Source organism: Prorops nasuta, unplaced genomic scaffold (assembly GCF_024137725.1).
Source record: "Prorops nasuta isolate Cenicafe-Biocafe unplaced genomic scaffold, Cenicafe_Pnas_1.2 PNAS00010, whole genome shotgun sequence".
Classification (NCBI taxonomy): Eukaryota; Metazoa; Arthropoda; class Insecta; order Hymenoptera; family Bethylidae; genus Prorops; species Prorops nasuta.
The window spans coordinates 8,136,363-8,153,225 of NW_027116807.1; the positions used below are offsets into that span (position 1 = coordinate 8,136,363).

The following is a 16,863-nucleotide window of genomic DNA, read 5'->3' on the forward strand; positions in this document are numbered from 1 at the left end:
TCATAGCTATGTGCACACCTACACATTGGTAGTCAGGTAAGAATGTGTAGTGATGCATATGCGTAATATCAGCGCTGACTGTCTGTAAATTTTGTCACTTTTGCCGGACTTTTTTTGTTTATGTATATTGCTAAACATTCTTACCTGACTGCCAATGTGTAGGTGTGCACATAGAGAATAAGAAAATTATGAACTCATGTTATGATAATAATATGTAGATTGTTGACGAAACACCATGAATGAATAATGCGTACATTGCATGTTTTGGGGTAATACATTTAATATTTTAAAATAACGAGCATTCAAGAAGCAAGCTATATGGCGCTATCAGCGCTAAAGCATGTATATATTTTAAAAAATTAATGTCACATATATTGTATATCTACAACCAATCGGAATATATAGACAAATGGAACTTTGCCATTAACAACAGATAGTATAACTGTGATAGACAACATATCAGTCTCATCATTCAAAGAACCAGGGCTCAAGACCCATCAGGGAAAAGAATTTTTAATCACCAAAAGTACAATGACCGGCAGATATGGCGTCCCTTGATGCGTTTAGGAATCGCGTTTTAGGATCCTTCATTGTATGCTCTATTCTGCTAGGCGGAGATAGGGGAATGGAACGCGATAACTATAGTAGTTCGTCTATCTCGCTCTAAATGCGTGAGTGCGAGAGATAGAGCTTTATATGGCATAGCAGGGCAAGCCAGGCGTCGCTTATTTCTATCTGTGCCATTGCCTGTGGCTATCTCTCTCGCTCGGTAAGAATCATTTGTCCGTCCTTGTTTAGGTCAGTTCTACGCCAATGGATACTCTCTAAAGAAGATTTTCTCAGGCGACACCATTGAAGACTGCGATTATAGCGGGGATTTTAAAATAATGTGCACCTGTCACTGTCAAACGTCAGTATGAAAAATTATTGCCATTTACAGCGTTTGGTGCAATTATAATCCAGACTTATAATTATAATTGCACCAAACGCTGTAAGTGGCAATAATTTTTCATACTGACGTTTGACAGTGACAGGTGCACATTATTTTAAAATCCCCGCTGTAATCGCAGTCTTCAATGGTGTGGCCTGAGAAAATCTTCTTTAGAGAGTATCCATTGGCGTAGAACTAACCTAAACAAGGACGGACGAATGATTCTTACCGAGCGAGAGAGATAGCCACAGGCAATGGCACAGATAGAAATAAGTGACGCCTGGCTTGCCCTGCTATGCCGTATAAAGCTCTATCTCTCGCACTCACGCATTTAGAGCGAGATAGACGAACTACTATAGTTATCGCGTTCCATTCCCCTATCTCCACCTAGCAGAATAGAGCATACAGTGAAGGATCCTAAAACGCGGTTCCTAAACGCATCAAGGGACGCCATTTCTGCCGGTCATTGTACAGTCAAATCATTTGGACATTAAGGGGAAATATATACCTAAAAGCCGGAAAAAAGGTCATTTTTATGAATGTTTTTAAGAAAAGCAATTTTAAATTTTGGATTGGAGTTTCAACTATCTAAAAGCATATACATTCAATTATATGTTCAATTTTTTTTATTTAAAAATTTCAAGTAAATCCAATGTAATACAATTATTCTTGTAGCTTCGTAAAAAAATCCACGCATGCGGTACCAGTTGGCCTTTCTTCAAAAATCACCTAAGAAAGAAAATCGAAAAAGATTATTAAATTAGATACTATAATCTAGTCTTTGTCATAGCCGGTTTTGAAAATATTGATTTATGACAAAATGGCAGATGTTTAAACAAAAGTAGTGATTTTCGGACCAAAAATTAGTTATTATTTTGCCTATAAAACAAAAACTAAGTTACGGAAAAAAAATCCTATGACAAAGACTAGATAATTGTATATAGAATAACTACACAAAATTTCAAAGCAATCGGTTCATTAGTTTTCGAGAAATTTCTGGTACCGATTTGAAAAATGTAGTTCTGAGAAAAACGCATTTGAAAATTTGGGAATTAATAAATCATTAAATTTGTCACACACACAACTTACAATGAGTTCTATTTCTGCAAGCTATTTCTGGCAGTGAATAACGGTAATATAGTATGTTCCTTCATACTTAGAAGGATGTTTAAGGATACCCCATACAGGGATACCAGTTCTTCATACAAAAGAAACACGAAGGGTCCAAGGATCCTTTGCCAATACCTGTCTGCCGGTTTGGAGTGAAAAATCAATTTCACTTTCTCAGCTGTAACTGGCTTATTTTTAGAAATTTTAATTTCCCGTTTTTATGAGATATTCTAAAAACCTGAAGCTTAAAGAAAATGCAAAAAAAAATGATTTTTTCGACCATCTAGGTGTATATTTCCCCTTAAGGTAGTAGTTTAATAAATCGACCGGTTTTGCAGGGTATTTTTCGGGAATTTTTTTGTCTACTTAAATGAAATGCAAAAAATCTAAAAATTTTATATGATATTAATACTAGGATGAATTATAAAAAAATATATATATATTTTTTTAATTTTTACGATATTTTATTTAAATTATATGGGATCAAAATAGGTTAAAAAGACATGTGCTGCTGGCCTGTGAGGTATTTCCAGTTTGGGTAATCGGAAATAAAAAAATGCAATAGATCATTGTTCACTAGGATTGTCATTCTGGCAGGAACTAGAAAAAATAAATTTGGTTGAAAAATAATAAAATAGCGGACTTCGAAAAAAAAAGTACAATTTTTTTAGTGTAAATTGGATTGTAAATTGAAAAGTAATGGATGAAGAATAATGATTCTAGTTCCTGCCAGAATAACAGATGTGCAGAACAACCTGCAAAAATGTAAGCCCGATCGGTTGAATAGAAAATCTGTTATATCTCGGGCCGACCGAAAAAAAGTGGGTTCGAGAAAAACGCGTTTAAAGTTTGGCTAACAGAACTTTCATCCTCATACTAATCGTCGATCCCCGGTACGTACAACAAGCCTTTAGTCTCTTGATATGTATCAAACACAGGTATATCTGGTTATATCCTTTCGTATTATAAGTCAACAAAATAATGAAATGACACTTCTTTTCACTAATTCTTTATTCGTCTTTACTTCTTGAGCAATCATACATGAATGTGATTCTTTTCTTTTTTTTACAAATTTCAGATTAAGCTTTCTTTGTTTTAAAATCTGAACATCGAGTTACATTTATTAATACAAACTTAAATGTATAAGTATTATTACCTACAAACAAATTTAATTGCTTACATTCGGCCATTCTGACATTAGGCTGTCTAAGCCCAAAAGAGATATCCATTCCAAAACTAAACTCCAATGTTCTCATGGAATGAAACACATTTGAACAAGTATGTGTTTTTATGGCACTATTAATTGTCATTCTTGGATGTATCTTTTCATATGATCAGAAGAAATGACACCAGTATATGGAATATTAGACAACTGTAAACCCTCAATGTCTTTCACAACATATCGATCATTATTTATGACTTTAATTACCTTATAAGGTCCCTTAAACTTTGGAATCAACTTTTTATTAACACCTAGAGTCGTATCCGTATTTTTAATCATTACGTAATCGTCTATCTCATAAATAGTAGCACCTTTGTGTCTTTTATTATAATACTATTCATTATACGCCTGATTTTTCTGAATTATTCTACTCGCTTCGTCACGCACTTGTTCAAGATCAGAAACTTCTGAGTTTTTAAACAATTGTCTAACATTATCATCAACGCGTCCTAATTGATCAACACCAAATAATAACTTATACGGTGTATTTCCTGTTGATTTTCTAACAGTATTTTTAATACTGTACTCAGTCTGTTCCAGGACTTGGTCCCATTTGTTTACAGATTCGCTTAATTTAGAAATCATTGGAATAATAGTCCTATTAACTAATGTAACTACAATGTACTATGTAACTACAATGTACTATGTAAGAAACTATAGTAAGGCGACGACAGCGCCAATGTAGGGCGACTGTATAACTAATGATCTCTTCTTCCCTCTCTTCCTTCCGGCTTCTTTACTAAGAAGACATGTTCGAATTGTTACTGTGATAGGAACGTGAAAAATAAAGAAAAGTAATGGCTGACATTAAAAATGAGTGATCTTACATATAGTCCCAGTCTACATAGAATATAGTGGCTTGTAACAGAAGAGCCACATTGGTGACCCCGACGTGATCCAAACGGATCTAAAATTCTGAGACACCTCATAGGAGATCACACAAAGAATGCCTCTGGACAGAACTCCTAGTGCAAACGATGAGAAAAACCCTCAACAACAGGAAGCAACAAAGGACGAAATAGAAACTCCTCTAAGTTCAAGGGATGAAAAATTCATACGCTGAAACATGGATGAAAATGTCTCGATGACCACGATATTCAAGCTACCGCCATTTTGGCGGCAAAACCCAAAAATTTGGTTTATACAAGCGGAAGCACAATTCCATGCACGCAATATACGTGGTGATAATACAAAGTATTATCAAGTAATAGCATCTCTTGAAGGAGAAGTTCTGGAACAGGTAGCTGACGTCATATCATCTCCGCCTGAAGAAGAGAAATACCAATATTTGAAGCAATCTCTGATAAAACGCTTTTCAGTGTCCAAGGAGAAGCAATTAACACGTCTGCTTACAGGCCTAGAGCTAGGTGAAAAGAAACCATCTCAGTTGTTAAGAAAGATGAACAATTTAGCAGAAGGCAATCTAAGCGAAGAAGCATTGAGATCTCTATGGATGAGGCAATTACCTGCAAATGTCCGCTGCATCCTATCTGCTAGTTCAGGCATAGACATAGTTCCTCTAGCTGAAATAGCAGACAAAATAATGGACTCCAACCCAGCGTATACTGTGCTTTCTACACAAGCACAAGACATCAGTGAGGTATCCAGGTCAGAAGCTGAAAGAATAAACACATTAGAGGAGAAGATAACGGAACTTACCTCAGCAATCAAAGATCTGACAAGAAAGGTAGATCAATCAAGAGGAAGATCTCGTTCACGTAGCAAACCAACGCAAAAATCAGAGGACAAAGACTCCAAAACAATCTGCTACTACCACAAAAGGTTTGGAGAAAAATCAAACAAATGTACCAAACCTTGTGCGTATGAAAGCAAGCAGGAAAACTGAAACTGCTGTCGTCAACGTGCAAAGTTGACGACGGCAACAAAATAAAATTGCCAGAGGAATGCAGACTACATGTGTACGACAAATCCAATCACACCAAATATCTCATTGATTCAGGATCAGTGATTACCGTTGTACCACCAGCGTCTAGTCAAGAAAAGAAGTCCATAGGACAATTCAACTTGTACGCGGCAAATGGAAGCATAATAAAAACTTTTGGAACAAGGATACTCCATCTCAATCTCGGACTCCGGAGATCATTCAAATGGCAGGCCATCATAGCAGACGTAAAAACTCCCATAATAGGAGCAGATATGATCGCCTACTACGGTTTGCTGATTGATATAAAAAACAAAAAGCTAATTGATACCACAACCTCTCTAATCACAAAAGGTGAGATGGTAGAAACATCAATTCACTCAATCTCAACAATACAACCAAAAGGAATTCATGCTGACATGCTTTATGAATTTGCAGAGATTACCAAACCTTTTCAACAAAGCAAAAAGGTCTCATCAGTTCACCATTACATAGTAACCACTGGACCACCAGTCACAGACCGCCCAAGAAAATTGGCAGGAGAAAAATTAAAGGCAGCAAGATCAGAGATCAATTATCTGCTAGAACAAGGATATATCCGTCCATCGAGCAGCTCATGGTCAAGCCCTATACACATACAATCTAAGAAGGATACAAGCTGGAGATTGTGCGGTGACTACCGTAAGTTAAATGCTGCAACAGTGCCAGACAGATACTCGCCACCACTGATACAAGATGTATTACAGAAGCTGCATGGCAAGTGTGTGTTTTCAACAATTGATCTGCACAAAGCCTACCACCAAATACCCATGGCGCAGGAGGACATACAAAAAACTGCTATAACCACACCAGTAGACATACTATGCCGATTCTAGCCCCCCCCCCCCCCCACCCCACTCCTGTCCACTCGGCTGAGCCTGGTTGCGAGGTAGTGGGGGGAGCCAAGAAGTGCTAAGCGGTGGTGGTGGGGGAAATCGGAGGCTCCACGTGAGCTTGAAGCAAGTATAGGCGAGAGGGTTGCGGGGGTGCGGGAGGATACTTGCAGCATTTTGACGTCACACCCCCACTCGTCTGACGTCAGGTCCCAGTCGGTAAAAGCAATTTCCTAGATGGTAAAACAGATTCTCTTTGGGGTGATTTTTTCGCTCGCATAATCTTGAATCTTTGCAGCATGTTACTGACCCCGCTGAAGCCGCTTTACCCTAAATGTAGCTGAGTGTGTTACTTTTTTCCATAGCTCAGCAATTTTTAAACTAATATATAATAGCATGTGCAAATATTTGATTTATTCATTGTGTGCTTGGGGTGCAACTTACTGTCCAGTACTCTCTCGAGTAAATAAATCGGTTGAGGGAGCAGGGACAACAGTTTAACACAATTTTTCCAAAAAAATCTTGAAGATTGAAAGGATGGCTCCAACATTTGTGGATTTTCAAGGTTTTCGATTGAAAGATAAATCATTCATAGTGAAAGAATTTGCAGTCTTACGTGATGGAAAAGTGTTTCACATTTTATTTTCACCACCGTTTCCATATACATGGTTAAATGAGGCGGAGATAAAGCAATCAAAGTAAGTATAATTGATTCTCCAAATGTATATCTTTTTAAATGATGAGTTTCTTGTTTTTCATTCCATCTAGCTGGTTATATTATAATCATCATGGTTTAAATTGGATGGATGGTTATTCGCCTTACTATAGATACAAAGAGGTTATAAGGAAATATGTGAGTTCAAATGAGGATGAAGAGATTTTCGTGAAGGGACTCGAAAAGAAGAATTGGCTTAGTAATATCTGCGATTTTGTTATAAGTGATATCGATGAATATGAGTGGGGTGATTTTAGACTGAAAGATAGTAATAGCAATACACACCTACCTACATGTCTAAACCATAATATTATGTGTGCGTTGAGGAATGTTTATTATATGAAATTTATGTATGAGAAAAAGAAGGAATAAATAAATCAGCTTGAAAATTCAATTTGCATTATTGTATCAAACTCCTGCAGTATTCTTATTGTTCTGATTCACGGCACGTGTTTAAAATGAAGAATCAGCATATTGGATATCTGATACCTGATTTTTTTCCATTTTCAAACGATTTTAACATTCACACATACACATAAATAGATGACTAAGTATATCAAATTTCATCTTCATACGAATTATAAAAAGATTCATCGCGGGTGAAAAGTTTCATTATAGTTTCACCCAGCGATTTATTGTTGGACAAGGAGCAACTTATCAGAGATCTTCCAGTGATCATACATTTACAAAATGTATACCGAACTTCGAAAAAAGTTTAGCTCAATTAGAACAGAGGATGAATACTCTACATGGGTTCGCGAATGTCGTGATTATATTCAGGAATTAAGAAACATTGATCGAAATGCTTCAGTAGGTACGCGACAGAAACACTTTGCCGAGATCGCGAGCATTAAATGCCTCCTCCTCCGATCGGCAAAGGAGAAGAGTTTCATTAAATTTGGTTCTGGCTCCAATGCAGCGGAAGGACTCATTTGGGAGGAGCTTGAATCAGCGTTTAATAGCCGAATATGCAGTGGTATGGTGATAAACTCAAATTATATAGAACCACGTGATTTTCTGTTAAATGCACAAGAAATTGTACATACCCGTGTAAATAAAGTATTCTGTAGTGTAAATTGTGTTAAAATAAACTGTGTGTTAAATGGACAATTTATTAGTAAAGATATTAGTGATGATAAGAACATTAGTACAAAAAATTATGTTTTATATAAAACTGATAATTTTAGCGATTGGTATAGGCAAAATATTGTAGAGACAATATTGAATGACTTGAGCGAGTTTCAAGAACGCGATAGTGGATGGGCTTTGGAAAGAATATTGAACTTGATAGTCAATATAAATCATTATAATCCACTGTGCGTGCTGGATGTGGAGTCAAATTACCACCCAGTATAATACATAAAAGAGCTGTGATAAACATTGATAATGAGGATAGTGCATGTTTTGCATGGGCTGTGACGGTAGCGCATTTTCCTGCAAAACCACCCGCCAAAACCTACCGCACATCCTCCTATCCGCATTATCGGTCTGTTTTAGACGTTGGAAGCTTAACCTTTCCAACCACTCTGAAACAGATCCCGAAATTTGAATCGGATAATGACATTTCAGTCAATGTGTTCACAATGGAGGAGGAGGAAAATGAAAGCAAAACTGAAATAAACATCACACCTCTTCAGCTAACGAAGAAGAAGCGATCGAGACATGTTAATCTCCTTCTTATCACAGATGACCAAGGAAATGCACACTTTCTATGTATACGAAATCTTTCTAGATTAATAAGCAACCAGACAAATAAAAGGGGACATACTATTCATATTTGTGAACGGTTTGTAATGGATGTACAAATATATGTATACATAAATATTATATTCATATTAAAATCATATTCATTTTTTTGTTTAGCTGTCTACACTATTTTCATACGGCAGATAAACTTCAGGTTCATGAGAGGGATTGTGTGCAGCTTAATGACAATATCCGTGTCATACTGCCAAAGAATGCAGAAGACTGTTGGGTATCTTTTAAGAACCAGAAGAACAGTGAAAGAGTGCCGTTTGTCGTCTATGCAGACTTTGAATGTTTACTAGAGAAAATTGACAATAGTAGTAATAGTAGTAAAAATAGTTACGATTATCAGAAACATGTACCTTTTAGTGTAGGGTATTATTTAAAAAGAGTGCTCGCAATGCGTCACTCTCATGTTATAATTCACATCGAGGTGCTAATTGCATCGAATGGTTCGTATGCGAGCTCGAGAGCATTGCACGCATCGTCAGCGAAAAATTGAAGACTGTAATACCGATGAATACTCTTAGTGATGTTGAAATTTCGCGGCACTACAGTGAACCTAATTGTCACATTTGTGGAAAACCGTTTCTTCCAAATCAAGTGCGTATTCGCGATCATGATCACCTAACTGGTAGATATAGAGGACCGGCTCATAATAATTGCAACTTAAACTTTAAAGACTCGCATGTTATTCCCGTAATATTCCATAATTTATCCGGCTATGATTCACATTTTATTTTTGAGGCGATCGTGAATACGCTTGAGGGATCGGTAAATTTGCTGCCTGTAAATAAGGAAAAATACACTTCATTTAGTAAATATCTGCGAAAGTATAATATACAGCTAAGATTCATCGATTCGTTCAAATTTATGGCATCCAGTTTGGATAAATTGAGTTCATATCTGAATAGATCTCAGCTGAAAAATTTAGAGTCACAATTTTCGGAATTAAGTATTGAACAGTTCAGCCTGCTTAAGAGAAAAGGTATTTTTCCTTACGATTATGTGGATAACATTACTCGCTTGGAAGAAACGGTTTTACCTGCACGAGAGTTGTTCTACAATAGACTGTCCGATAGCGATATCACGGAAGAAGCATATAATCATGCCAAAGAGGTATGGACCAAATTCTCTGTGACAACACTCGGGGAGTACAGCGATCTTTATTTAAAGACCGATGTCCTATTGTTGGCCGATGTTTTCGAGAGTTTTCGCGATAGCTGCATGAAAAATTATAGTTTAGATCCTGCTCACTATTATACGCTTCCAGGCTTCACTTGGGACGCGATGCTCAAGCATACGGGAATCCGTCTGGAACTCTTCACCGATGTGGACATGTTGCTTTTTATTGAACGCGGTATACGCGGTGGTTTGAGCCAGTGCTCCCACCGCTATGAGAGGGCCAGCAATCGGTACATGCGAAACTACGATCCGGCGGAACCGTCGAAATACTTGATGTATTACGACGTTAATAATCTATATGGATGGGCAATGTGTCAACCGTTGCCTACCCACGGTTTCCAATGGATCGATGACGCTGCCAATCTCGACATCCTTAATGTGTCCGAGGATTCGTCCGAAGGCTATATTTTGGAGGTGGAATTGGAATATCCACGCGAGCTTCACGACAAACACTCCGATCTACCATTCTGCCCGGTGCGTGAGAAGCCGCCAGGTTCACACCAGGAGAAACTGCTCGCAACCGTCGACGATAAGACGCGTTATGTGATACACTACCGTGCTCTACAGCAGTGTATACGTAACGGTATCGTCTTAAAACGCATTTATCGCGGTTTAAAGTTCCGGCAGTCCACCTGGCTGAAGGCGTATATCGAATTAAATACACGCTTGCGGACAGCCTCGAAAAACGATTTCGAGAAGAATCTCTTCAAGCTAATGAACAATGCAGTATTTGGTAAAACTACGGAAAATGTTAGGAATAGAGTTGACGTGAGGCTCGTAACCAAGTGGGAGGGAAGATACGGGGCGGAAGCGTTGATTTCCAAACCGAATTTTCACAGTCGTGCGATATTTAAAGAGAATTTGGTCGCTATTCAATTGTCGAAATTATCCGCGAAGTTTGATAAGCCCGTGTACGTAGGCATGAGCATTTTAGATATTTCAAAGACCTGTCTGTATGAATTCCATTACGATTATATGCTTCCTACATTCGGCAGTAAATGTAAAGCGATGTATACCGACACGGACAGTCTAGTGTACAGTATCGAGTGTGACGATGTTTACTCGGTCATGAAACGTGATCTGGTCAAATTCGACACCAGCGATTACTCTCCTGATAATCGGTACGGCTTACCTCGAGTCAATAAAAAAGTGCCTGGGCTAATGAAGGATGAGAACAATGGAAAGATCATGACCGAGTTCGTTGGACTGAGAGCGAAAATGTATACCTTTAAGGTGCAGGACTGTACGAAAATTACCAAAAAGGCTAAGGGGGTCAAAGGTTATGTTATCGATAGAAACATAACTTTTGACGACTACAAGGATTGTTTGGATAATTTCACCGTACAGTCCCGTAACCAAAATTTAATTCGTTCGAAATTGTACAAGGTGTTTTCCACTACTCAGCGAAAAATTGCTCTCAGTCCGTATGACGATAAACGTCACATAACACCCGGTTCTGTAGCGACTCTACCTTGGGGACATTATAGGTTAAAAGAGTAGATTTTAATAGCTGTATTTATTGTATTATATTATATTACATAAATTATTATTATTATTATTACAAAACATTATTCTTATTTATCCACGAATTATGCGTTTTATCCATTCCTAACCATTTTACAAATACCTTATTCCCTTTCTTACGCAATATCTTCTCTACCAAGTATACATCAGGATTAGCTGTTTTTAAAAGTTCATATTCATAAAATCCACCATGTATGTCTGTACCACGAGAATCTCTAAGTAGATACGTGGCAGGATTTGTCCTTTGCACTTTTGTAATTTGAAATATTTCAGTAGTCCAGTTCGGTGTGTAACCTTTAGCAAACGCATTTTTGTATTTACTGATTCGCACGAAATCACCAGCCTTGAACTTGGTACGTCCAACGATCTTAATGTTGCTATATACAGTAGCAAGCAGATGCTCAGCATGCTCAGGTTTCACGTCAACGGGTCGCATTCCTATAGTACGATGTCTTCGCGCGTTATAATCATCTACCAGCTGTTGCAGTATATTTCGCCATTTGTAACTACCGCACAGTGTAAAACGTTTCCACATTTCGGTTTTTAAGGTTCGATTCCAACGCTCGACTATTGACGCTTTTAACGTGCTGTACGTGGAGTAATGATTTATTCCACGTTTTTTCATGAGCAGTTGAAACTCGTTGTTGTAAAATTCTTTACCATTATCAGTTTGCAAATTTTTGGGACATCTTCCACTCTTTAAAATTTTTCCCATAGCTGTGGTCACTTCCTTACCACTTTTTGTCTTAAGCGCTACTGCCCAACCATACTTCGATAAGGTATCAATCACTGTCAGAATATAGTGATGACCAGTATCAACATAATAACGCATATCAACAAGGTCAGCCTGCCAGAGATCATCGAAACCACGTATTATGACTTTTCGTCGTGGAAAATTTCTTCTCGCAGGGACATGTAACTCTTGCACCAGTTGTTTCTTTTCTTCACTCACGATTTTCCCTGATTCGCTTTTTACAACCTTTCCCCCAGGCACATATAATTTCTGTTTCTTTTTTTCACTCATGATTCTTTTTCTTTCGAAAGCAATCGATTATCACGAGTATAAAATGTATGATGCATCCTAAACATTCACTTTTTGGATCCATCATTAATCTTGCTGTTTGTTTGCAAAAGTTTTGCCTCAATCTCCTGTATTTTTTTATTTATTCTTTCTTCAATTTTCTCCTCCAATTTAGCTAAACTGTGTTGCAAGAACTTTATATTCACAGCACATGTATTATTATCAGAATCAATAGTCAAATTTACTATTTTTTTATTATTCAAATCCAGTGCTCTTTTAGTCACATTTAATGTACCAATATTAAATTCTTTCCTTATGTTAAAACCACTACCAAATATGTTAATTGACATATTGACGTGTGGTACGCAACTGAAGAAAATGTTTATAAACTGTACCCTTTTATAGAATAAGATCCTCTTCACGCAACTCTTCTATTATTGACTGTATTTCATTATGGTGGTTTGTATGACCTGCGGTGGTTGATGCAATTAAAAGTCGCAATCGATCAACTAATTCATTAGGATCGTTCCAATGTATATAGTTTACAGACTCATCAGTAACACGCATAAATCCACTACCAGCTATCACTCGTTGTGATGGTACTTTATTGTAAATTAGTGGTTGAATAATTTTCTTATACTTTGGACCCTTATTCCCTTGAACCTGTTGGTAACTATCATTTGCTCTTTTATATGATTTAGTTTGTTCAAGGATTTGCTTATATATGATCTTGTCGTCAATGGTGTAGAGCTTTCTATCAGGCTCTTTCATGAAGATTAATTCAAAAAGCCCTCTCGTACCAATATAGCGCTTTTTATCAATTAAAATATCACCTTCATGACTAATATCAAATGTACATCTTCCCATCACATATTGGTTCCTTTCATCTAATGTAACTCCGAAACCGTGATCGATTTCATCTTTATTACCGAAAAGGAGCAAATGCATATAATGACGTGCAATAGGTGGAAATGATCTCCAATCTATGGAATGATTTATTTGTTTTTTGAGCAATCCTAAGGTTTCCTGTCTTGATGTTGAATGTGATGATGATGTAGACTCTTGTCCTGGCTCTGAATGTAATGATGCAGATTCTTTTCCAGGCTCTGAATGTAATGATGTAGATTCTGGCATTGATTTCATTGGTAATATTGATTTATCAAAAGTAGATTTTTCATCATTATCATCATAGATCATCAATGATTTATTTGTAAGAGTACCGTCATTGTTATGCAATTTCTTTTTTTTCTTGATAATATACTCATTGGGGGTTGAAGTATGATAACGTTTCCGCTTCTTGTCATGATTTAGATCAATGTTTAAGTCATAAGATTCTTCATTGCTATTATCTGTTTGCATAACTAGTTTTTTCAGTGGATCAACTATTGGTTTAAAAGTTTCATTCAATCTACTTTCCACCATTGATCTTTCCGATTTCAGTGCGCGATGTTTTTCACGAATCACCTCACTCGTTTCAGCAATCTTCTTAAGTAGTGACTTTTCATCCATTTTTTTTTTGTAAACTTTTAATTGTTTAAGCAGTCAATGTGCTAGTTCAATCGATCTTTAAAGCTGTTCAATCAACTAGTTTAGCAGTTCGACCGACAGGTTCAGCGGTTCAACCGACCTGTATAGCGGTTCGACCGACCGGTTCAACGGTTCACCTGACCGGTTTAGCGGTTCAACCGATCTGTTTAGCGGTTCAACTGACCTGTTTAGCGGTTCAACCGATCTGTTTAGCGGTCCAATCGAGCTGTTCAGCGGTTCGATTGACCGGTTTAGCGGTTCGACCGACCGGTTCAGCGGTTCAATCGAGCTGTTTAGCGGTTCAACCGACCTGTTTAGCGGTTCAATCGAGCTGTTTAGCGGTTCAACCGACCTGTTTAGCGGTTCAATCGAGCTGTTCAGCGGTTCAACCGACCTGTATAGCGGTTCGACCGACCGGTTCAACGGTTCACCTGACCGGTTTAGCGGTTCAACCGATCTGTTTAGCGGTTCAACTGACCTGTTTAGCGGTTCAACCGATCTGTTTAGCGGTCCAATCGAGCTGTTCAGCGGTTCGATTGACCGGTTTAGCGGTTCGACCGACCGGTTCAGCGGTTCAATCGAGCTGTTTAGCGGTTCAACCGACCTGTTTAGCGGTTCAATCGAGCTGTTTAGCGGTTCAACCGACCTGTTTAGCGGTTCAATCGAGCTGTTCAGCGGTTCAACCGACCTGTTTAGCGGTTCAATCGATTGGTTCAACGGTTCACCTAACCAGTTTAGTGGTTCAATCAATCGGTGTAGCGGTTAACCGACCTCTTTAACGATTCGACTGACCGGTTTACCGATCCAAGTGACCCGTTTATCTGTATAACTGGTTTGCTTAATAATGTAACCGGTCCGTTTTGTGTAATTAAAAGCTTTACACTGTTCAATGCACTACGTTAAACTAACACTTTCCAGCACTGATATGATGCTTTATGCTACTCGATGGTTGCATACTCATTGAATCCCTTCCGATATCGACCATTTTGCATACCACTGTCCTTATCAATTACTAAAAATCCATAATCTTCCTGCCAACACTTTGAACACAATTCGCAAAATTTTTCAAATGTCATATCAGTGTTTACATGATCTTTGTAAACATGCTTCAAGTTAGTCCCATCCTGCTTAAAAATGATTATCATATTTGCATTGTCACGAATCAGATGTTTTGGGATCTTGGCATAGGTCTGACAAAGATAGAAGCAATCGATGCTCGAGTGCCGACCCATTGAAAAGTAGTCTCTGATATTGTCCTGCTTATCGCTTGCCACATCATCAAATATAAAGATTGAATTTGGTAATGCATCTGTCATATTTATAACCTCGCTATTATTTGAAAATTGATGATAACCAATTTCCTCCATATCTGTCAATAGCTGTTCCAAGTAACGGTACTTCGGTTGCTGTAACGATTTCGAGTAAACGTACAGGTTGTCAAATCTTACACCGTGAGGACTCTCAATAAGACTTAGCAATACGTTTGTTTTCCCACAATTTGAGGGTCCGCAAACTAGACAGCGTATAGTTGACGGTAGCAAAGTTCCATGACGTTTCATATCACTAACGGTGGCAGTGTGATAATCGGTATTAGAGATATTGATACTTAATGGCTACTTTACGAAATGCATTCTCGAACGACTGTGAGGTTAAATCTTAATTGCACGAGCTATTTATAGGCATGAAATCAGAGAATTGAATCAGTTTTCATTATGCCTGCATTTGTGTTGGATGTTATAAGTTTGGAGGAGTTAACCAGTGATCAATTGGAATACGTACCGAAAATTGTACTTTTAAAGTACTTTTCACACAGTATTGACAGATATTGGAATAAATTACCCAAGCATATTCGTGCAGATCCTGAGGTTCAAAAATATCGCTATTGTTTACAACATTTCAATCTACCTAATACTACTCATGCGGATGGACTACCACCGTTGATAAAAGATTGTTATACATGTCGTGCGTTGGATGTGGATCATTTCTCAATAAAACAATAAACAAACTACCGATTGAGCTTCATTTACCGGTATACAATTACTGTGGACCAGGAACTCGACTTCAAGAACGATTAGCACGCGGTGATCGAGGTGTGAACCAGCTGGACGAAGCCTGTCTGGAACACGATATCGCATATTCGCAATACAAAGACCTATCGCAGCGTCATCAAGCTGATAAAGTGCTCGCAAAACGTGCACGTAGACGTATCACAGCTGGTGACGCAACCTTGGGTGAGCGTGCTGCAGCAACAGCTGTCTGGGCGTCTATGAACGCAAAGCGTAAACTTGGTTTAGGATTACAAACAGATATGGTGAGGAAAGCAGCAGTGAGAAAAACTGGAAATAGTGCTGTAAAAAAACGTAAAATTCGAGTGCCTAAAAAACGGGGCGGCTTGTTGCCTCTGCTCCCACTGCTAGGTGCGGTGGGAGCACTAGCAGGTGGAGCATCAGGTATAGCGAAAGCTGTAAACGATGCCAAAGCTGCGAAAAAACAGTTGGAAGAAATGCAGCGTCACAATCGTATGATAGAAGCAACTGCAAGAGACGGACGGGGGCTGTATCTCGCACCGTACAAACGAAGCGGAGGAGGCGTAGCAAAAAAATCAATGTCAAAGAAGCGAACAAAAAAGTAACTGTACACGGTCTACCAAGATCTGGTGCTACAAGTAATATTCAATTATCTCACGTATGTCGTGATATACCAAATTTCCGTGGAGTCTTTATGCGTACAAGTCTACCACGAAACGGTCCATGGTCTAATGAATGTGCAATCGTTAACCTTGACGATTCTAATGGTCCAAGCACTCACTGGGTTGCCTACGTTAAATGCAATAATCTTGTAAAGTATTTCGATTCTTTCGGTAATCTGAAACCACCGACTGAACTTGTTCAGTACTTCGGTCCGCTTAGTACAATTTATTACAATCATGACCAATATCAGTCGTATGATACGAGCATTTGTGGTCAGTTGTGTGTTAAATTTCTAAGAGAACAGACAAAATGTCTTTAACATTTACGCTATCAGGACACGGTCATGTGTTGGAATCAAATTTTTTCCCTCCGATCAATCTAGACGACGGTCACTATGAACTGGGGCTCGTAGATTTTCAAAGTTTCTACTCGATCGCC

General features: G+C 38.1%; 2 protein-coding genes across 2 annotated transcripts in view; both read left to right on the top strand.

Moving 5' to 3' along the window:
- IA-2 (tyrosine phosphatase IA-2) overlaps positions 1-16,863 on the top strand; it is a 251,237-nt gene that overhangs the window by 134,235 nt on the left and 100,139 nt on the right. The gene's annotated exons all lie outside the window — the stretch shown is intronic.
- LOC136776919 (uncharacterized) lies at positions 9,030-11,163 on the top strand. Its single transcript, XM_066732847.1, has one exon. The coding sequence runs from the start codon at positions 9,352-9,354 to the stop codon at positions 11,161-11,163; it is 1,812 nt and encodes a 603-aa protein (XP_066588944.1). The 5' UTR covers positions 9,030-9,351.

What these genes read in the sequence shown, in the direction of transcription:
- LOC136776919 (XM_066732847.1), top strand. Translation starts at nt 9,352, where the DNA reads ATGGCATCCAGTTTGGATAAATTGAGTTCATATCTGAATAGATCTCAG.